The 24,001-nt window shown below is 35.2% G+C and overlaps 1 protein-coding gene across 1 annotated transcript in view; it reads left to right on the top strand.

Annotated features, from left to right (window-relative positions):
* Herc1 (HECT and RLD domain containing E3 ubiquitin protein ligase family member 1) overlaps nt 1-24,001 on the top strand; it is a 140,416-nt gene that overhangs the window by 8,154 nt on the left and 108,261 nt on the right. The window contains exons 2-13 of the mRNA XM_010641197.3: nt 883-978; nt 6,362-6,556; nt 7,861-8,172; nt 11,092-11,188; nt 11,740-11,883; nt 13,369-13,496; nt 17,006-17,150; nt 17,244-17,415; nt 18,250-18,384; nt 19,368-19,533; nt 20,439-20,564; nt 21,485-21,706. Of these exons, the coding sequence (XP_010639499.1) occupies nt 883-978; nt 6,362-6,556; nt 7,861-8,172; nt 11,092-11,188; nt 11,740-11,883; nt 13,369-13,496; nt 17,006-17,150; nt 17,244-17,415; nt 18,250-18,384; nt 19,368-19,533; nt 20,439-20,564; nt 21,485-21,706 (1,938 nt within the window). The remainder of the gene's footprint in view (nt 1-882; nt 979-6,361; nt 6,557-7,860; nt 8,173-11,091; nt 11,189-11,739; nt 11,884-13,368; nt 13,497-17,005; nt 17,151-17,243; nt 17,416-18,249; nt 18,385-19,367; nt 19,534-20,438; nt 20,565-21,484; nt 21,707-24,001) is intronic.

Genomic DNA, 24,001 nt, shown 5'->3' with positions numbered 1-24,001 from the left:
CATATAAGTCACCTTTTCCTCTGTAGTATTTCTGTATTATATATCTGTCAAGTAAGTGGTCATTTGGTTAAATATGTTTACAATATATTATCTTTTGAAATAAAGCCACAAGTGAAATTTTCACAATTATAGCATTGATAAATCATAGAAAGAACTGACATTTGTGATCCAAAGATATGGAAATTTGAGGTACCATGGATATAGTTCGCTTTCTGATTTATCATTTTTCATCAAGATAATTTTTCTCATTTCTCTTATTGGGTCCCAGAGAAATTCTGTGAATCCTCAGCTATGCTAGGAAAAAGATGCTTCATTGCTAGTGTAGCCGTGAACTGACTTCTGCAATGTTGGTTGTGCTGAAACTGAGGAGGGAAGGACAGAGTTTTGCCACTCTGGATCGTTACTTATTCTGCTTGCCTGTGTCTCTTGGGGCAGGAAGGCAAGGCAACCCTGGGGAAGTAGTTCACGGGAAGTCACCCAAAGAATGTGTAGCTACCAAATTCCTCCTTTTTACTATTACTAGAGCCTTGTGACCCTTTGGAATGAATCACTGCTTAATAAGGTAATGATAGAGAGATTAAGCCTTAATCTGCCATTTGACTCAATGACTGGGCCTTTTATAAGTTATGTGTAAAAGTTAGTTTGAGACCAAATGTTGGAATTTGGTTTCACTGCACACAATCATATGAACAGTTCTCAGGGCTCAGTAGTAGAGCACTTACCTTGTGTGCACAGGACCCTAAGCTTGATCCTCAGTTCCACAAACACAAAAATAAAAAGGTAAATAGTTCTTCAAATAGACATTGTTTTCATAGAGTATTTAAGTGATTTTAAATACATCTGTCTCCTTCCCATATTGTATCTTACAATGTTTAATTATAGGGTTCATCTGCTGATCGGAGTCAGTGGAGAGAACCAACTAGAACATCTGATGGCCTGTGCTCGCTCTATGAGGCAGCATTATGTCTCTTTGAAGAGGTACGTAGTCATCATGACTTTTGCATCAAACATTACTTCATCTTAAAATGCTACAGCATCTATTTATTCATTGAAAACACCTATTTGGAGAGAGGACCAAAAATACAGCTCAAAAAAAAGGCTCCAAAAGAGGGTGACGTGAGTGATTGCTTCTAGAAAGTGGAGCCTGGGAAAATTCGGGCCAGTTGTGGGAAAGGAACATATTTTCAATGTATTTTATTTTGAATATTGAGTCATGTACTGGTAAGTTTAATCAAAAAATTTTTATTATTAAGTAAAACATACAGAAGGACATACAAACACATGTATGATTAATGAAGTATTATTAAATAAACACCCTTTTTTTTTTTTTTTTTTTTTTTTTTTTTTTGGTACGGGGGATTGAACTCAGGTCCTTGCACTTGCAAGGCAGGCCACCGAACCGCTGAGCTAAATCCCCAGCTAAATAAACACCTTTTTAACCTGTACTTGGATATAGAAATAGAATTTTGTCAGCTGCAGGAGAAGTCCTTTCATGTCCTTGTCATAACTTCTTTCTTCCTTCCCTGAACATAACCACTGTTGTGACTTTTAGACTAATAACTTGCTTCTGCTTCTTTGTAGTTGTGTGACTCAGGTATGCATCCCTGGACATTAAAAAGTAGAAAAGTTCTAAATCTTTGAATTGGTACATTCTTCCTTGCTCTCCTTCAGTGTATATGTTCAGTAAACTATTTATCAGATTATAGATTTCCCTAGTCTTTATTTTGCTGACTGATTACTCTTGATACAGTTCAGTGTGTTTCTTTGCCTTTGTATTGCTTACAAATTGGCACCTGGCTCCAGAGGATTTATGAGTCTTACATTTGATCATTTTAGCAAGTTTTATACATGCTGTTGTATTCTTTCACCTGGTTCCATTGGTTTCCTCTTTTTGTGGTGCTTAATAGCTGGATCTAATTGATTTGTAGTTAGTTATTGTGGTATTCTAATTCTGTTATTTCTTTTTCATTTATTAGAATGTTTTTATAAAGAGATGCTTCACATATCAACTCTGATTACTCTGCTACAGTTCATATAGGAAAGGCAAAATAAATGCTTGATTCTTCCCACCTGCTTTTGTTTATTTTCAATTTAATCAACTGATCTTTTATTCTACTTTAAGCTTGACCAGTTAGCTTTATTTAAAAATATCATTTTGCTCTTGTAGACTTAAACCTGTTTGAGTGTTGAATTGTCATTTGTGGTGAAGGTGGTCAGCATTGGTTCATTTGGGCCTGTTGTCTTGTCTTGTCAGGGTGGTAATACCTTCAAGTTCTTCTCACATAAAAGGCTGCTACTCTTTGAGGTCTTCCTTGCTTTCTGGTATAGCACATTGTTCCTGGCTCATCGTGTACATTTTTTACCCTGGGAATCAGTTTGATGTTTCTTCAAAAAGACCCTGGTTTCTTTTATTGTAAAATGTTGATTTCAGTCCCATGGTGAGGGTGCTAGAGATACTTAGTGCTAGTGAGTTGGTCTGAACTGTTTTTTTTTTTTCTCTCATTGAGTTTATTGGTACATTTTAGGTAAACAGTACAGTTACTTTCGTCATTGGGATCTTGTACCTTTACATGACAGTTCTTGGTTCTCATTTTTTTCCCTTATCCCTTCCCTCCCTTTGTTCTGAACTGTTTTGAGGCTTTTATAATAGAGTTGGGAAATTGTGGGGTGTTGTGGGATGTGTGCATATGTGGTATGTTTAAGGCCAGAATACCTCATGAGTTGTAGGGCTATAGAATTTTTACTTAACTTTTTTGTATATTACATTTATATCTTCTTTTCTTCAAGTTAAAACTGCTGATTTTTAAGGATATAGGAATGATGGAATTAAGAGTATCCTATAATCACATTATGCACACAAATACATTCGCATGCATACAGCTGTCCTAAAATAATAAGACAAATATCACTGCTGTGTGGTTAATTTTTTTTCTTTGGTACTGGGGATCGAACTCAGGTCCTTGTACTTGTAAGGCAGGTGCTGGAACCACTGAACTAAATCCCTCGTCTGAAAACATTAATTTTAAATGGTCCCCTTTATTGTAGTTGTATTGAGAACATGTAGTCATTACATTATGTGTGCTTTTTGAATTCTTATTTAATATTAGTTCTATAAGTAACTACATAGTCAATCCTTACTTCTAATCTCTGTAATCTTTTTGATTGTCTGAAGCCCATTCTTTAGTAGGTTAAAAAAAAAAAACAGGAATGGAATTCTCATAGTTCTAGCATGTTGATAATTGTTACACTTTTTATTACAGAAAGTTAGTTTTGGGAAATAAAATCTCTGGCTATCTTTCCTCCCTCCTACCCTTTTTCCCCTTCTCCCCTTTGTCTTTCTGTCTTTCTCTTTTTTTCAAGTACTAGAGATTGAATCCAGGACTTTTAGACTGAGCTACACTGCCACCCTTTTCCGGCACCCCCCAACAGAATCTTGCTAAGTTGCCCAGGTTGTGATCAAGCTTATGATACTCTTGCCTCAGCCTCCCCGAGTGCTGGGAATACAGGCTTATCACACTACTCCTGGCTTTACATTTCTTTTTTTCTATATCTTAAATGTGTTACCTCATTTTCTTCTGGCATAAAGAGTTGCTGTCTGAGTCCAAAAGTAGTCTTTCTTTTCTATATGAGTCACATGCTTGTTTTGCTGACAAGTCCTATTAAGAACATTTTAATTCTTGTAAAGATCAGTAATTTTACTAGAATACATCTTGATATTATTTATTCTGGATTTATGTTCTTAGAGATATGAGAACTCAGTGTGTAGTTTCAGATATTTTTAATTTCAGGAAAATGTCCTTAAATTATAGTTTGTAGTAGCATTTTCTTTGGTGGTCTTCTTTAGGAACTCCAATTATCTGTATGTTAGATTTTTGCCTAATATTGTCATTTATTCTTGAATTTTAGAATACCTTCTATAGTTTTTTTAATCTCTAAAAAAAAATCTTTCTTTTAATCTTTTGTTACTCATAAGGCATTGTCTATTGTATTATTTACTCCTGGATTTTTTCTAGTCATTTGGGAAATGTTTTTTCTTTGTTCCTAATTCCTTGAGTGTGTCACCTCATTTTTTGGCATTGCCAATTCAAATTTGTATTTTCTTGTCTTGTTTCATTTTCTTAATCCCTTTAACCTGTTTTGAAATAAGTTATAGTTTTCTCTATTTTGTGGGCATTTTCCTTATGGCATGCTTTCATTGTCTGGTTGTTACTATGCTCTTTTTCCCTTTCTTTTTTATAACAACCTATTACAGGATTGACCTCAATACTTTACTGTGGGTTATTATATGAAATTACTTTTCCTAAGGTTTTAGAATATGTTAGGATTTAGTATATCTTTTTCTAAAAAAAACAATGATATTTCTCCAGCTTGTTTTCCTTCACAACTTTTGCCTTCACATTCTCCATCACTCCTTGCTGTTTTGCTGTCCTATGCTCTTTTGATTCCACTTCTAGTAGCTTCTCATCAGTGTGTGTGTAGGGGGGCACTGTTCTAAAAGGAGTCCTGAGGCTCCTTTTAATTTTTCAAGAGTTCACAAGAGCTAGATATTATTTTAAAAAATACATTTTAAACTCTGTAGTTTCTTCTCAGTTTTTTTGGAGGGTTAAAGAATGGGAGGGCTATGATTTTTTCTTATAAACCTCATTATGGTAATATATCTTTAAATGAACAGTTTTAACCATCTTGGCTCCACCATCCTTTTGTCTCCAGCGAAATTTCCCATCTTTTATTGGGGATGAGCAGTTTTCACTTACACAATATACTGTGTGTTCTTAAAACTGTCCTCATGTTCACTGGAAAATATTTGTCTAAAACAAATTCTTTTACATTGTATTTAAAGATTCTAACTAACATTATCTCCATTTAATGTGTACACAAACTAATACGGTGACCTTTCTTTTATTGTTTTGCTCAACTATGCAGAAACCCCCACAAAAATCAGACAAGACATTCAAAATGTCTAGGGTTAGACTGAATATCTTTATTCTATTGAGTATATACAAGTCAGTAAAAAATTCATTAACTCCATGGGCCAGAGATTTAGCTCAGTGGTTCTGCCACCTGCCTCAAAAGCACAAAGTCCTGAGTTCAGTCCTTGGTACCCCTTCAGAATTATTTAACCCCAGTAAATGAGAGGGCATAAGTAAGTTACTTCACAAAATGTGGTAAACAAATGGATGGAAGGTCTTTAACTTTACTTATAATAAGGACTTGTGAAATTAATGGCATCCTCTTTTTCCACTTCAGTTTGCAACAAACAAATACACACAAACAAATGAAAGCCAAAACACCTTTAAAAACACAGTACTGCGTGGGATTTAGCTCAGTGGTGCTGTTGCCTGCCTCGCAAGTGCAAGGTCCTGAGTTTGATCCCCAGTACAAAAACCAAAACCAAAAACATAGTACCCATCAATGGTGTGAGTGCTGTAGGGATGCCATTGCTCTCACAAAGAAAGACCCATTCCTTGGTTAGGGCAAGCAAGATGGCCACCTTGGATTATGTGGTTTTGGTGAGGAGCTTAGATTTTTAAAAACAATTGTGACTAGCAACAAATTTTACCATTATATTCAACATAAATGGCAAATCAGTCATGACTCTCATTTTGTGTGCGTATATGTTGAATTGCTCTGGACCTTTGCTGTTTTGAAGACTACCCTCCTTTTGAACATTGCTGGTGAAAGTATGATAAGCATTATTTTGGAAAGCAGTTTGTTATAGTATATTTCAAAAAGGTAAGATTGTAGGATTGTTGTCCTTTTTTTTGATAGACCATTTCTTAGATTCTCTACTAAAGAAGTAAAAAAAGTGTAGTAACAACTATGTTCTTCGAAATGGCTGATAAAATAATGAAGTAGAAAGAACTTAAATATCTTATTAAAGGTAAGTGGTTGAATAAATTATGATTTTTGTATTAGATATGTTTCAGTCATAAGCATTAGGTAGGCCTATAAATTTTGCATGAGGTTTTTGTAGCATTTGTCACATTTATATAACCATAGTAATGACTATGTTAAAGAACACAGTCTTTACGATAACATTATATTAAGGTAAGATTATCAATGGTGACTTTTTCTTTGTTTTTTTAAACTTAACTTTTCTGTAATGCTGTTGTATTTGGTAATAAAACTTGTATTTGAAAAGGCTTGTTTGTCCCATTTTGCCCTCTTTTATTAATATCTTTTAGTGATTTATTCTATGCAAGTAAATATTCTTGTTAACTGTATTTAAGACTAGATGTGTTTTTCTTAGATTTGAGTAGTTGAAAATAGTGGAAGGAAAGGCATCAGTAATTGCAGAGAATAGGTAAAAAATATCTAAACTAAAAATGTCTTGTTTTTTCATATTTTAAAATTTTTATAGGTTTGTAGAATGGCTTCTGATTACTCAAGAACATGTGCTAGCCCAGACAGCATTCAGACTGGAGATGCTCCCATTGTCTCTGAAACCTGTGAGGTTTATGTTTGGGGAAGCAACAGCAGCCATCAGTTGGTAGAAGGCACACAGGAAAAAATACTACAACCCAAACTAGCTCCTAGTTTTTCTGATGCCCAGACCGTAAGTTCCCTGCATACCTTACAAATAACTTCATACTTACTTGCTTTATGTTGAGATTTTTTTTTTTTAAAGAAGGAAAGGGCTATATTTAGTTTATGGTTTATACAAGTTTCAGTCCATATGTGTTGAGTATTTTTTAAATGAATTAAAATTCTTTGCTACTTTGTTTCTTGTTTATGTTGTATTTATACCATACTTTATCAAATTTTCATTATAATAGAAAGATATATTTTTGGTCTCCTAAACACATGAAACCATTTCCAGGGTTCAAAAAAGTAAGTTGGGATTTGAATTCTTCAAAAACCTTATTAATCACAACAGAGTTTACTATTATATTCAGCACATATGGTAAATAAATGATAAGTAAAGGCTTTTATTTTCCTTTTCCTAGATTGGCATTTCATTTTCTTATTATGATTACTTTTTTTTTGCGTTTGTAGCTCAAGCAAAACTTTTATTTTATTATGGTATTAGTTAAAATATATGTTTTTCCAAATGGATTTAGAGTATGTTTTGTATGGTTCTTGCCTCAGTGACACTAAGGAATTTATGAGAAATTTTTACTTCTTTTCCTTCTTTAACTATAAAATGAGGCTAAAACATTTTACTCTGTTATTTCATTCAGTCATGACTTGTTAAATGTCTTAGGTACTTTTCTCATTGCTGAGACAAAATACCCAAAACCCGAAGTTAAAGAAAACAGGGTTTATTTCAGCTCACATCTGTAGAGGTTTCAGTTTATAGTTAACTGACCCCAAGGCAGGGTGGCACAGCAGAGGGGCATTGCAGAGGAGAGAGTTTGTGGTGGACAGAAGGCAGAGAGGCAGCTGAGTAGCAAAGAAGCACCAGTAGCAGTAGACACAACTACTTTCAGTCCCTTTTTATTCCATCCGGGCTACCCACCTTTGGGGGTGTGCTACCTACACCCAGGGTGGAGTACCCTTAATCCTCACATCACACTCTTACTCCCAGCATCTCATCATTAATCCTAGCATCACATACTCTAATCCAGCCACCTTTGAAGCTCTCTACCTATAAACTCGAGGCTTTTCGGGAATATCAAGATACAGGCCATAATAGTAGATAAGCTGGGAGGATAATATGGATGTGAATTTGAGCTTAAAAATGAAGTAACCCTGAAAATACTGTTAATGTTTTTTTCATTTATTCTTTTTTATGGATATTCATGCCATATTCTGCTAACCCTAATCCTAACCCTTGAGTTTCTTTGATAAAGCTGATTTTAAATATTACACTTTGATATCCACAGAAGCATTTTATGTTATCGTTTTCTTCGTTTATAGATTGAAGCTGGACAATACTGCACTTTTGTTATTTCTACGGATGGTTCTGTCAGAGCTTGTGGTAAAGGCAGCTATGGGAGACTGGGCCTTGGAGATTCTAATAATCAGTCTACTTTAAAAAAGTTAACCTTTGAGCCTCACAGGTCCATTAAAAAGGTTTCATCTTCTAAAGGCTCTGATGGTCACACTTTAGCTTTCACCACAGAAGGAGAAGTCTTCAGTTGGGGAGATGGTGATTATGGGAAACTGGGACATGGAAATAGTTCAACACAGAAATATCCCAAGCTTATTCAGGGGCCTCTTCAGGGAAAGGTATGTGCTTTCTTTTTAGATTTAAGAGTAATTAGATAGCAGTTGTATTATAATTGATAGTATCTTTCAGATTTTTATGTATTTCTGAAGTTACCCCTCACCCTTTAACTTATATTTTTGTACATCTGCTTTATAGTTTACAGAACACTTTCACATACATTATTCAGTTTTAATCTTTATAGATGCTTTTTAATTTTTTTTTCTTTCTGAGATGGTGTCTTGCTCTGTTGCCCAGACTAGCCATGAGCTCTTGTGTTCAAGTGGTCCTCCTGCCTCAGCCTCCTGAGTATTTGGACTCCAGGTGCACATTACTGCACTGGGTCAGTTTTAATTTTTATATTCTCATAAGGATAATTCCTATTCTTGTGACGTATTTTTCCCCATGTCACTGATAAGGAACCTGGGAGTCATTCATTCAACCAATATTTAGTACTTCACAAATGTAAGGCAGTGTTTTTAGGCTTTAGATACCTATTCTCATAGAGCTTTAATCTTCAGGATAAATACAAATATATAAAATAATTTCAGATAACTATAAACAAGAATTAAGTAATGTAATAGAGACTAACTTAGGCTAAGCATAATATTAGAGATCAGGATTCTCTTGTAGGAGGTGGCATTTTAATAGACCTGAGTCAGCATTTCAAATGGTTAATTGCCTAGCATCCCACATAAATGTTACCATTAGAAACAACCTAAATCCTATGTGTGTGTGTGTGTGTGTGTGTGTGTGTGTGTGTAATATAAAAATAAATATATCTATTTTAGTGTTAACGTAACTTTTTAAAGAAAACAGGTGAACTTATATGCAGTTTATAGGTTCGTTCATGGTAAGATTCTATTCTTTCTGTATTTCTTTACATAAAAATCTTTGTGAAATCTTATTTCCATGTGTAGAAAATTCTTGGATTTAGAGCTCAGTACAGAGGGGGAAAAACTTCATAATATTGTAAAGTCTATTTTTAAATTTTGTACCATATTACAAGTGGCACACTTTTTCTTCATGAGAGGTTTTCTGACCTGGTTGGGTATCAAATGAATTTTACTCTCATAGTTTGCAGTATATAAACCCCAAGGCAATGGGCCTAGGAAGAGTCCACTTTGAAAATATCAAAGGATACTTGATAACATGTTGAAATTAGGCTCTAAGGAACTTCATATAAATTATTTGAAATTGTATTTTCTTGGTGTAGTACTTTCTTCCTTAATTTGGTAGTTATATTCCTTTGCCCCATTTTTATATTGGAAATATTACCAATTAAAAACAACAGTGTGGGGTGTGGTGGTGTATGCCTGTAATCCCAGCTAGTGGGAGGCAGAAGCAGGAGGATTCTAGGCATTAGGCCAGCCTGAGCAGCTCAGACTTTGTCTAAAAAAAAAAAAAAAAATTGAAAATAGAGGACTCGGTATAGTTCCGGTGTTTATCCTGTGTGACGCTCTGGATTCAATGGCCAGTACCACAAAACAAATGACATAGTTCAAGTATGGTAAAGGAAAAACGTAATTCACAGATCAAAATTTCAAAAGTTTTTAGCATAGTATTTAAATGTATTGGATGCTGAATATTTTTAATTGAGTCTCATATTTCATTTTCCTACAGTATGCTCCAGTTTTTGGAGATTAAATAGATGTGGAGCTGTTAGTGCATTTGTTTTTTTCATATCTTTTTCTGATTGCCTGTAATTTTGATCAGTATTAGATGGTGTGAGTGATGTTTGCCTTATATTGGTACACTATATGTCTTTTTCCCCCTGATTCTACTCATTAATTGTATAGCTACTTGAGGTTAAGGTGATACTATCAAGAATTTAATTAATAGAAGCCTATATATTACTTTTGAGGTTTTTTTTAGAGTTATCCTTATTATATAATGAATTTTTTCCTTTTCTTTTTCTGTTTTGTTTTGTTTTGAGACAGGGTCTCACTGTGTAGCCCAGAGTAGCCTCAAACTCACCGTGATCCTTTTCCCTCAGCCTCTGCAAGTGCTTGAGATTACTTGCATGTGCCACCACACCCAGCTATAATGAGTTTTTCTTGCAGCCAGAGCTAGAGGTTTTTACTAACCTTATATATAAAAAATTATTGGCCAGGTGCTGTGGAGTGTACCTGTGATTCCAACTACTTGGTAAGCTGAGACAGTAGGGTCACAAGTTCCAGGCCAGCCTAGGCAACTTAGTGAGAGCCTGTCTCAAAGCATTAAAAGGGCTGAGGATGTGGCTCAGTGGTAGAACACCCTTGGGCTCAGTCCTTAGTGTTGAGGGGGGTTGTTTTTGTTCTGTAGGTATTGAACTCTTTCCTACTGTGAGTCAAGATTTGATAGGTCAGGGATTTGGCTCAGCGGTTCTGCCGCCTGCCTTGTAAGCAGAAGGGCCTGAGTTTGATCCCTGGTACCACCAAAAAAAAAAAAAAAAAAAAAAAAAGATTTGATTGAGGGCCAGGTATTTAGCTCAGTGGTGCTGCCACCTGCCTCACAAATGCAGGGTCCCAAGTGTGATCCCAGTACCAAAAAACAAACAAACTACCTGCAGAAATACCAATCAAAGCTTTTTTTGTGGGTGGGGGATATCAAACTCGAAACCTTGCACTTGTGAAGCAGGTGGAGGAGCCACTGAGCTAAGTTCCTGGCCCAAAGGATACACGGGACTTCTGCAGGTAGTTAATGTCTTCAGAGACCCTGCCAGCTCTTGGACTGCTTTTAAGTGAACTGAGAAAAGTTCTGTCCTTTAGGTTGAAGCCAGGGGTTCATATCTTGGCTAGCAGCACATAGGCACTTCCTAGCCAGTCACCTATGCCTTGTTCTGAGCATAGCTTCCATACCATGGCACTTCCTGATTGAGTTATGAATATTAATATCTGATGTCTTTGTACAGATGTGTGTTTTAGCATGTTTGTTTATCAGCTTCCCTGTGTGCAATGCAGGTAGTTGTTTGTGTGTCAGCTGGATACAGGCACAGTGCTGCTGTCACAGAGGATGGTGAATTATATACATGGGGTGAAGGAGATTTTGGAAGATTAGGTAAGTTTTTTTAAAAAATTGAAATTATTCTCACAGAAAATAAATATGATTAGAGTTACTGAGACGCAGTGAGAATAGATATAAAGGTCATTTATTTTGTTAGTCTTCAGCTTAGTGGAAGATAGTTTTACATAGATAATGCCTAGATTCTGATACTGTTATGTAAAATGTAATTAAATCTAGTAAGTTTTTAGCTAGAGTCTATTAATAGCCAGCCACTGTAGGCTTCAGGAATAAGAAATAAACCATCATGATCTTGATGTTTATAATCTACTGGGTCATGGAAACAAGTGGACACAAGCATGAGACAAGACAGAATAAGGTAAGGATGATTCCAGGACCATAAATAGAGTTTCAGATGGTTCCCTGAAGTGTCTGGATGCCCCAGTTTGGGAGTAACCTGGAAGACTGATTGAGAGGATATTAGGAATGATTCCATTTTTCATATTTAATTGCACTTTAAAATAGCTTGTAATGTTTATTCCACTTGTGCAGTGATTGCCTAGAGAAAAGGAGTTAACACTGCTTCTGTGTTGTGTTTTTTATCCAAGGTCATGGTGACAGTAATAGCCGTAACATTCCAACATTAGTAAAAGATATTAGCAACGTTGGAGAGGTTTCTTGTGGCAGTTCACATACTATTGCTTTATCTAAAGATGGAAGAACTGTATGGTCTTTTGGAGGAGGAGATAATGGTATGTAAAAAAATTTTTATTGGTAGCTTTGGCTTTTTTTTTTGGCCTTTTTTCTTGACATTTTAAAAAATTTATTTTTTATTATATATTTATTGTTTAGAAAAACTCAAAATACAGATGAACAGTAATAAAAATTAAACTGTTTTGTTTTTTTAACTATTGTTAACATTCGGGGTGTGTGTGTGTGTGTGTGTATGTATGTCTCTCTCTATATTAAACACAAATATTTACATGTATCTCTACATGGGATGTCTTTAAAAACTGAAGTAGACCTGTGTATTTCCATAGATATTTTATAATCTGCTAGATTTTATATAGCAGTATTTTTGTATCAACTAACATGACTACATAATAGTTTTTAAAAAGGTTTAGTGTTTTCATATATCTGCAGTATGATTTATAAAACCAGTTTCCAATTGTTGAGTACCCAGATCATTGCTATTTTTTTCAGTATTAAAAACAACATTGCAATGAATGACTAACTTTTTGCCCTTAGTCACCACTACCTGCAATATGTTTGTATCTCAGTGTAGATATTAGAAGTAGGATAATTTAACTGGATATGGTGGCTCTTTTCTGTAATCACAGCCCTTTGGGAGGTTGAGGCAGGAAAATTGCAAATTTGAGCTCAGTTTGGGCAATTTGGAGATTTTCATGAGACCTTGTTTCAAAATAACAAATAAGATTAAGATAAAAGAGCTGGGAATGTAGCTTATCGCAGAAGCCTTGGGCTCAATCCCTAGTACCACGCACACAAACACACACATACATAAAAATAATTTTTAAAAGTTTGTATCAAAAAATAATTCATAGTTTTAAAAAATTGCACAAATATATATTCTTGTCTAGAACCTATGTTCTTTTTGGGGTTTTTTGTTTTGTTTTGTTTTTTGTTTTTTGTTTTTTTTGGTACCGGGGATTGAACTTGGGTCCTTGTGCTGGTGAGGCAGGTGCCAAACCACTGAGCTGAATCCCCAGCCCCTAGAACCTATGTATTGTGTTTTTGTTCTTGGTTTTTTGTTTGTTTGTTTGTTTGTTTTTGAGACAGGGTCTTGCTGAGTAGTTCAGGCTGACTTTGGACTCACTGTGTAGTCTGGGCTGGCCTTGGACTTGTGGAGATCCTCCTGCCTCAGCCTTTCAAGTACTGAAATTATGCGAGTGAACCACACCCAGCATGAACCTGTGTATTGTTGAAGTTAAAAATAAGGTCATAAAAGGAGGAGAAAGAAAAATACTTTTCTACACCTTTTTAGAATGATTTTAATTGCTTGAGGTTGTGATACAAAAAGCTGTTTGTTTGTTAGTAACTGTCTTGTAACAAAAATGTTCATTTGTTAATGTCTTTTGTTGTCAGAAATGTACAGCTTTCCACATCCGTCAGATAAGTGATGAGATTAGACACTTCTTCAACTTTAGTACTTACCAAAAGAATTCAAGTTCTCAGAACAAGTAAAATGTTTAACTTGAATGTGTTTGTTTTTATAGGCAAACTTGGCCATGGTGACACCAACAGAGTGTATAAACCTAAAGTTATTGAAGCTTTACAAGGGATGTTCATTCGCAAAGTTTGTGCTGGGAGCCAGTCTTCCCTTGCTTTGACATCAACAGGGCAGGTAGGAGTAAGGGATGACTGTAAAGGAGCTATGGTTGTTTAAAGGTCTTGATGAATAAAAGTAGTAATTGTATTTAAATTTTGAAAAGAAAAAAAATATGTTTTCAGGCAGCATACTGAAATATGAAGTATTTTTTCCTATTTGGAGTATTGAGAAGGAATCAGGTTTTCGGACCTGGCCTTAACCCCATCCCCCACCCCCGCGCCCTTTATTTCCACCTCTGAAGATTGAGCCCAAGGCCTCCTACTTGCTAGGCTATACCCTTAGTTCCTTGTCCTTTCTGTGGAGTATCCCCCCACACAATACCAGAGATCATACTCAGAACCTCGCACTTCCCCTGTTCTTTCTATTAAGCTAACTTTATAAAATCACTTAACACTCAGCATTCCTTAAATCTTTCCCAAAAATCACAGATAGGGGAGAAAAGCAGCACTAGTCCTTGATGGAACCAGTGATGTGAACTAAAACTGTAGGATGGCGATTAAAAAAAAAAAAAAAAGGTAAAACACTTCCATGTGTAAATAATCTGGGGAGGTTAGGTATTTCTGAGGAACTGGGTTAGAGTTAGGTTAGTCATAATTAAATGTTGTCTTTAAAGTATCTGAATTTTTACACGTGTATATTGACTCTTCTATTTGTGATAAAGAGGGACCGGGAAAGGTAACAACTGTCAGCATCCTCCATCAGTGATGGCAGTGAAAATGTGAGCCCATCGCTTACCCTCTCCAAAGAGGAGCCTGTTATGTATCAGGCAGAGGGATAAAAATGTTTTCTTTATTATTATTATTATTATTTTTTTTTTTTTTGGTACCGGGGATCAAACTCGGGTCCTTTAGCTTGCAAGGCAGGCGTTGGCACCACTGAGCTAAATCCCTGGCCCTTAAAAATGTTTTCTTAATAATCACAGGGCAGATGACCAGCAGAGCTGAAATTGACATATCATTTTTGAGAGCCTGGAATGCCTTGTATCCTAAAAAAATCTACTTCAAACTATTCATTGCCTTGTATTTAATTACTTTATTCAGTTTTTCTTTTACATTCTTCTGTTATAGTAAGAATCCATGAATTAAAGTCAAAGACCTTTTCTTATTTGTTGTATAGCCACAGGTAAATCATAGACCTCACTTGGCTATGAAGGGTTTCTTTTCATGAGAGGGGAAATAATTTCTGCTTTGCTGCACAAGATCACACAAGATGATTATTTGAATTGAAATTTCTGGAAACTATCAAATACTATTTGACCGTTGGTTGGTGGTAAATAATAAATAATAAACTTGTTGAATTCCAAGGTAACTCATAATTTATTTGCTATATGGAATAGTTGTATCTTGAGTACATTGTTATATTAAATCAAGTGTGTATTTTTAAAAAATGAAAATGAGAGCAAGAAACGCTTTTGAATGATGAACCATTTTGTTTACAATTAAACTTGTTGAGCATGAGGTGAAGATCAGCATTTGCTTTTCCCTCAGTCTTCCTCAGTTCCCTCAGCCCTCTTCATTGCCAACTTCCCACCATACTAAGTATCACTGCTGGGTTAATAAATGGGACATGAGCTTGGCATGGTAGGCTCAGGCCTATAGTTCCAGCTACACAAGAGACCGAGGCAGGAGGATCACAATGCCAGTCTGGTGACTTTTTTTTTTTGTACCAGGGATTGAACTCGGGACCTTGAGCTTGCAAGACAGGCAGTGGAACCACTGAACTAAATCCCCGGCTCTAGCCTGGCAACTTCTTGAGACTCTATCTCAAAATTAAATTAAAAGGAATGGATTGTAGAGTTACTTGGCTAATACGCATGAGGCCTTGTGTTCAATTCCTAGACTGACCCCCCCTTTTTACTTGTATTTTTTTTTTTAAACAATGTAATCTGATTCCTAAATGAAAGAATTTTTTTTTTTTGGTAGTGGGATTTGAATCCAAAGCTTCTACACGGAACTACTCCCCAGCCCTTTTTAAATTGGGTTTTCAGTAATGCACTACTACCATGCTTAGCTAAGACAAGTATTCTTCCTAATGCGAAACTGCAGGAACACTACATAAGAGAATTTCAGGTTGAAGACCTTTCTGAGTGACAGGACTTTATTATATTTGTCTTACTTTTTCCTTGCTGTGACAAAATAGTTGAAACCCACAAGTTAAAGGAGGAAAAGTTTATTTTAGCTCACAGTAGAAGTTTCAGTTCATAGTTGGCTGGTAGAGGAGAATAGTCCATGGCAAGGCAGGCAGGCACCACCATGCCCAGTTCCCTTGTCTTTAGTTCTTAATCTGTTCTAAAATAGGCCTTTCCTGTACAGGAATTTTATTTGTTGTATTCTGTACTTGTCTTAATGGAAACTAGTATAGGAATTTCTTTTCTGTTTTGTTGAAGATATTTAAACTCTCAGCAGCGGTCTTTCTTAAAGCAATTGGAAATCCCTCCAAAAGGCCCCCCAAACAACCCAACCTTGATGGTATCAAGATAAGCATCTTTATGATCTTAACAAATCCCACTGAAAGAAAAAAAAAAACTCAGTTTGCTGTTTGTTTTGATTTTGTTCCTTTTGGTCTATGGCCATACCACCCTGAACACGTTTTGAGTTGCCAAATTGGCAAGCCTCACCCTTTTGTCTCATGCAACACTCTCCCCAACAATCTTGAATCAGACAGTAAGTTATTTTGGTATTAGTAAAAATTAAAGATATTCAAGGTGAACTATCTTGACCAGGCTGTTTTTAAACATCCTAAAAATCAGTTTTATAGCCGGGTGTGGTGGCGCCCACCTGTAATCCCAGCACTCTGGAGGCCGAGACAGGAGGATCACTGTGAGTTCAAGACCAGCCTGTGCTACATAGTGAGTTCCAGGTCAGTCTCAACTATATAGTGAGACTCTGTCTCAAAAACAAAACAAAACCAAAAAAAAAAAAAAAAAATTAGTTTTGTGATATATATAACCTATTTTATATGAACACAGAATGTTTTAGTCTTGATCTCATGTTACAAAATGAGAAACTTGTAAAGGAGAAGTTTTTGTATTATGTACATGTGCCGACTCCACACAAGGAATATCATTATTATGAACTCCAAACATGTACTCATAAAAATAATGGAAAGTAAGAAAATCTAACCCCCTTTAAATAAAGATTGCACAGAAAAAAAAATTTTTAGAGCTGCTAAGATAAGGCAAATGTAGCAAAATGTCAGCCAGTTAGTAGTGGCTTTAGTAGAATCTCCCAGAAGATTTTTCAGTTTTTCTGTGACCAAGTTTACTTTTCAGCTCAGCTCCTTATCCACCTTTACAGTGAATATTTAAAAACAGCACAAACCAGAATATCAGTGAGAAACAGGCAAAACACAGCACAATAAATCACCATCTTTAAAATATCAAAACCATAAATTATTTTAACATCAGAAAGTTGTTATTTAGAACCAAATTTCAATCTTGTTTACTAGGCGATGTTCCTAAACAATTTAAGTTGATAGCCTGATCATCTCAGGAACTTATGTGTATTATATCTTTGTTGTTTTAGGTCTATGCTTGGGGCTGTGGGGCTTGTTTGGGTTGTGGTTCTTCAGAGGCCACCGCTTTGAGACCCAAGCTTATTGAAGAACTGGCTGCCACTCGAATCGTTGATATTTCTATTGGAGACAGTCATTGTTTGGCTCTTTCTCATGGTAAAGTCATTTGTCTTTAAAAATATGGCATTAGCTATTATCTTTCTTACATATATTACCTTTAAATTTGTCTTTTGTATTTTTTGTTTTCAGATAATGAAGTTTATGCCTGGGGCAATAACTCGATGGGACAGTGTGGCCAAGGAAATTCCACTGGTCCTATTACTAAACCAAAGAAAGTGAGTGGCTTAGATGGCATAGCTATTCAGCAGATCTCAGCAGGAACCTCACATAGTCTGGCATGGACTGCTCTCCCTCGGGACAGGTAAGCGCACCTCTCTTTTAATAGGCATAGAAACTCCAATGAAAACAAAAATAGCTGGACTTTGTTTATAAAATGTCTTTCTGAACATTTCTATTATTTTTCACTGTCATAGGATGATATCTAGATTCCTTTTCATTTGAACATTGATATGATTCTTAGGCAAGAAGTTTCAGCCTGTATTTCAGAGATTTTCTTCTTTTTTTTTTTTTTTGGTTTTTTTGAGACAGGGTCTCACTATGAGTTGAGACTGACTTGGAACTCACTATGTAGCCCAGGCTGGTCTTGAACTTATAGCAGTCCTCCTGTCTCAGCCTCCCAAGTGCTGAGATTAAAGGCATGTGCCGCCATGCCTGGCTAAGAGATTTTCTTAATTGTCTGCTAAACATTGTTAATTTGTTCTTTATGTTTAGATAAGGGTTTTAAAAATTAAATGTCTAGGTGCCAGGGATTTAGCTCAGTGGTTCCACTGTCTGCCTCGCAAGCACAAAGTCCTGAGTTCTATCCCTGGTATCCCCCGCAAAAAAATTAAATGTCTATAGCAAGAGGAAAATAAACAATTACAATCAGAATTAGGCTTCATTGATTTAAAACAATTATTAAGCTCACTACTCTTTATCTAGTATTTATGTGGAAAAATTGTGATCATACTTTTAAATTAAAGAAGCATTTTTTGGGCAGAAATTTAGCTTTTTTCTAAAGTGATAACCATGTCTTTTAAAGTAATTAGGTAGTGAGTTTTTTAATTCAAAAAAGGAGTTTGAATTTTAAGGAATGGTTGAGGTACTTCAGAGATTTGTAGTTGTGTGTGGGCTGATTTTCTTATGCTTTCCCTAGACAAGTTGTTGCATGGCACCGACCTTACTGTGTAGATCTTGAAGAGAGTACCTTCTCACACTTGCGTTCTTTTCTTGAGAGATATTGTGATAAAATAAACAGTGAGATTCCCCCACTGCCTTTCCCATCATCAAGGTATGTTATACAGAAAAGTATATGCATTTTGTGTGTTTGCGTGGGCATGCATATGAATTATTCTTTTTGACATTTAACTTACTATTCTTTCTAGCTTTTCTCCAAATTTCTTAAACTTTTTTAGATTCTAGAACAGAGCTAAATTTTTTTTGTTGTTTTTGGTACCGGGGATTGAACTCAGGTCCTTGCGCTTGCAAGGCAGGCTACCGAACTGCTAAGCTAAATCCCTGGCCCTAAATTTTTATTCTTAAAATAACGTCTATGTTTTAAAATATTATCTATAGTTTCACAAGTCATGTTTTAGAAATTATAGTCAATCATGACTTGACAATGTTTTTTTTTTTTTAATTTTTATTGAGTTTATTGGTACAATCTAGGTATACAATACAATTACATTCATTATTGGGATCCTGTACCTTTACATGATAGGTCTTGATTCTCATTTTTTTCCCCTTGTCCCTGCCCTCCTTTCACCCCCTCCTCCCTTCCCCATTTACAAACACTTTATTTCCATTTTTTCATTTTCTCATATTTTTTCCCTCTCCCTTATTACCTTTCCCCCACCCTTCCCACTTTCCCTACACCTTTAGCTCTTTACTTCCTATTTCACATTATTAATTATCTCATTAGGATCCTGTGTACTATTATAGTTTTTCGCACCAGAGAAACTATTCGGTATTTCAGTTAAAGAAATCTCTATATGAACATTAAAAATAGGGAATCCTAAAATAAAACTAAAAAGGAAAGTAAAAGAGAAAAGGCAATGATGTAAAATTAAAATAATCCTTAATTCTGAAGATGAAAATGGTCCTTGAACATATTTAAATTGCTTCTTACTCTTGTAGTCTTATATTATTATTTTTTCATTATTTACAGAATATATTAGTTTCTGTGACAACGTTTTTAATGAAGAGTGTTACCCAGAATGGATGGCCCATGTACTTGTATGTTCTGGGGATTAACAGTAGTATATTTGGTTTCAGGGAACATCACAATTTCCTCAAGCTGTGCCTGAAGCTGCTTTCGAATCACCTTGCTCTCGCACTGGCAGGAGGTGTAGCTACCAGTATTCTTGGGAGGCAGGCGGGTCCACTTCGAAATCTCCTCTTCCGGCTGATGGACTCAACTGTTCCTGATGAAATCCAAGAGGTACAAGAATAGGGCTGTGAGTCTGTAGCTCAAGTCACATCCTTCCCTGAAATTTGAGCAATGTGATGTATTCAGCTGTACAACTTCATTGAATGTTCATTCTCTTATTATCTTCATGGGAGTGAGTATTTTGGATAATTCATCCTTTTATGAGAAAGGTCAGATGCCACCTCTGAGAAATCTTTCAATCCTTGACTCTCACTAGATTGGGCGTCTCTCCTGTATGTTGTCATTGTGTCACATTGTATTATAGTTATAAACATTTCATTTACAAACATGTGCATCTTTTTTGCCACAAGATGAATTTCTGAGGGTAAAGCATGTTATATGGAGACCAACACTCTGATTTCACTAATAAAGAAGTCATGACCCAGAGAAATGATAGTGTAGCTAGCGATTCCTTATGCCGTTCCCTCTACCTGGACCTTTATCTAGCTAAGGTTGCTAACTCTTTAATTCTTCAATGCCTAATCTTCAGAGAGACCTTCTGGGAGTCTGTGGGCCATGCTATTTGTCTTTCATGCAGATTCTCACTTCTGTATAACTTATATGAGTCTTTGCACAATTATGATTACTTGCTCAGTCTCCCTCCCATCAGACCATATTGTCATGAAAGTAGAACCTTTGTCTTAGTTATTTCTGTATCACTTTGCATAGTTCTTTCTATAGCCAGCACTGTAAACTCAACCTTAAATATTTGTTGGGTGATAATTAACTATGTAGTAACAAATCCAGAATTTGTCTTCTTGGCTTCTTAAAGATACCTAAAGATGGATTTGCATGGTTTCTTTTTGCACATTTCAACTTCTTTAGATTTCCATGATCCTGATAGTAGATTCACTTTTCAAGCATTTTTATTTAAAAGTTAACCGGCCAATCAATGCTCTGTTCTTCTTTGATATTAGGTGGTAATTGAAACTCTGTCAGTTGGAGCAACCATGCTATTACCTCCATTACGAGAACGGATGGAGTTACTTCATTCTCTTTTACCCCAAGGACCTGATAGATGGGAAAGCTTATCTAAAGGACAGGTAACCCTTTGTGTGACATTTAAGTAACCTAATTTTATCATAAAACATTGGCATGAGAGGGAAATAAAGCTGATCAGCTGCCATGTGTTCATGAGGTACTGCTTGATGGATCTAGTTATTTAATGTTATATATTAGAAGAATTGCAGATGTGACTGCAGGTAAAGCAAATAATAATAAATTAAATTACTTGGGGATAATTACTAAATTAAGAGCTAGTTTCTCCAGTGTTGATTACTGTGTTAAACCAGAGACCCTTTGCTTTATTTGTAGTTTGTTGAGTAAAAATCAAAGGTATGTGCTGCTACTGTAGATTCCACTTACAGAACTTTGTTAATTGGTTTTTTTTTTGTTAATTGTTTATCTAAAAAGCAAAAGATAACCATTAAGGAAAAGTATGTGAGGATATGAATACTTATTTTTTTCATTTCTCGTATTTTAAGTATATTAAAATAGGTATATTTTGCTAAACTAAATAGAAGAATCAGTTTTCGAGATACAGACTTGAAGGGGAAAGTGGTACTTAAAGTATAACATCCACAGATACTTTCCAATGAATATTTTGCATTAGTTTAAATTCAAATGAATTATTTTAAACATTTAAATAAGTATTTGTCATTGGTAATTCTTTAACATAGTATAATTTGTCGGTTGGCATTTCCTGTTCCTATTTATAATGCTTAAATTATTATGCACAATATGCCATTTTAGCTTTTATAAGAAGATACAATCAAAACCACTGAGTTATATTTCTCTAAATAGTATTAATTGGATAGTTTTTCTTATACAGTTCCTGAAGATTATTGCTTATCAGGCTATTATATAATTAGTTAGCATCATTAGTATAATATTTTCCTAGGATCCTTTTTTTTTAATCTCATGTTAAATGCTAATTGTGTATTCGTGTTTCATTGTTCTTTAGAGAATGCAGCTGGACATCATTCTGACAAGTTTGCAAGATCACACTCATGTAGCCTCCCTGCTTGGCTATAGCTCGCCCTCTGATGCTGCTGACCTCTCTTCTGTGTGTCCTGGCTATGGAAACCTGTCAGATCAGCCTTATGGCACTCAGAGCTGCCATCCGGACACCCATCTGGCTGAGATTTTGATGAAGACCCTCTTAAGAAATTTAGGATTTTATACAGTAAGTTGCTTTTTCATTGTAGTAAAAAAAAAGAATAAAAGAGTATCTCCTCATATCAAGTATTTTGACATTTAAAAACTTAAGGTATAAATTAAACTGTAAACCCTCCTGTTTCCCCAGAGAGAAAAACATGTCAGGTCTTCTGAAATGTTATGGGGCCCAATGACATGTAATTGAGAATTACAAAGAGATTTATGTTAGCATTTTACCAGACTTTCTCATATTAATAAAGAAGAATGAGTAGATAAAAGTAGTCAAAAATTTAAAGAGAATAATGAACAAGGTATTCACCTTATCCAGATGCACTCTTATGATAATTCAGTTGGTACTAAAAATAGGCTAGTTAGTAGGAGAGAAGACAGTGAGCCCCGTGGCTTTGTATGTATGAGGGTGCCATTAATTCCTTCTCTCTGTTGTTTCTGAAATCCATCCTTTTTTTTTTCCCCCCTATCAGTAGCTATTTTAGATCCAGCCTGGTCATGATTGATCTAATACTAAAACAGCGGTATAGCTGTTGTCATTGTTGCTGGTTTCCTTTCAGCATCTTATTGCTGGAATAACCTCTTTGTATTAAACCTCTTTGGAGTTTCATCATTGGCTCATGTACCACTAATCAGTACCACTCTTATCAGTGTGCATCTTTGCCATTTTACATGGTACACTTATCTCCTGATTGTTCTTTTTATTGCTCTGACTTCTTTAAGACTTGGCTGTTCTAGGAAGCCTTGCTAAGATAATCCCATCTAACCATGTGATTGATTATAGCTGCGCACTCCTGTTTTGCTGAGCACTTTTAGGACTGGAATATACTGTGGCTTTACCTTGAATTGTTTATATATCATTTCGTGTTGTCTCCTATACCTTTGCAGGGCTGGATTTGTATATTCTTTTTCTCCTGTATAAGTCTGGTATTATGTACTACCCACAGGAAAAGGCTGTTGACTAAGTCTGATAATTGTTCCTATAGAATTTTTTTTCATTCTGGTTTAGGAATGTAAGTTGGATATGATGTTTGGTATTTATAGGAGGTAGTGGCTACAAATTGGACAGGAAAAATGGTATGCTCTGTGCATTTGTTAATGACTAAAAATCTTTTCCAAAGTTCTAAGCCGCCTGTTTGCTATATTAAAGCAGTGGTTTCCTTATGTGATTAAGGCTGAATCAGAAGTGAATTATCTTATGGAAAAAGAAATCAAATAGAGGGCCAGGGATTTAACTCAGTGGTGCCACCGCCTGCCTCACAAGCGCAAGAACCTAAGTTTGATCCCCAGTATCAAAACAAAAAAGAAATAAAATACTAATCATTTTTTCATTGAAATTATACATTATTGTTTGTTTAAAATATAGTTTAAATCAAATTTAGGACTGGGGAATTAGCTCAGTGGTTCTGCTGCCTGCCTTGAAAGCACAAGGTCCTGAGTTTAGTCCCTAGTACCAAAAGAAAAAAAGATAAATCAAATTTGTCATGTTTTAAGACTTTAAAATAAGGATGCTACTTGACAGCTTATAAACAGGGGCCGTAAAATGTCCTCATACTCCTAGTGTATATTATAGACCTAGACCGAATTTTATGCATAAAAATATTTACATTACTTATAATAAAAATTAGAAATATTGGAAATGCCTAAGAATAGAGGAGTGGTTCAGTAAAGTATGGTATATGTGCTCAGTAGAATATCTTATGACTTAAATTTCATGTACATGTGATTTATAAAAATGTAGGAAACATTTCTAAGTCTGAAAGAAAGGCTAAAATTAGAACATACAGTTTTATATAAACGTGAAATAGACTAAAAATAAGCAAACCAAAAAGTACTAGTAATCATTTTCTTAGGATAGTTGGTTAAATGGTAATTTTAACGTATTAAAAATATGTTTTTGGTATTATTTGAATGTTTCATAGTAGGCATCTTTCTAAAAATATTTTTAACTTGAAATAATTTAAAGCTTTATAGAAGAATCATAAGAGTTATTCAGAGAACTCTCCTGTACTCAACCAAATTTGCTGTGTCCATCCTTTTAATTTGAAATCTTTGAAATCTTTGAGTTGCTGATATTATATCCATAATTATGTAGGGTAGATCAGTATTTATTTCTTAATAGCAAGGTCATTCTTTTACATAACAACAGAGAAATTATTAAATTCAAGAAATTTAACATTCATGCTCAACTGTTATCTAATGTATAACCTATGTTTAAATTTTAACCACTTATCAGTCCAGCTATTTAAACACAGGATGACCAGATATTGCTTTTTTTTTTTTTTTTTTTTTTTTTTTTTTTTTTTGGGTTTGT

The sequence above is a fragment of the Fukomys damarensis genome, unplaced genomic scaffold, assembly GCF_012274545.1.
Source record: "Fukomys damarensis isolate Sample0158 unplaced genomic scaffold, DMR_v1.0_HiC HiC_scaffold_25, whole genome shotgun sequence".
In the NCBI taxonomy this organism is placed as follows: domain Eukaryota; kingdom Metazoa; phylum Chordata; class Mammalia; order Rodentia; family Bathyergidae; genus Fukomys; species Fukomys damarensis.
Note: the sequence above shows the minus strand (reverse complement) of the source record. Positions and strands in the feature narration are given on the sequence as shown.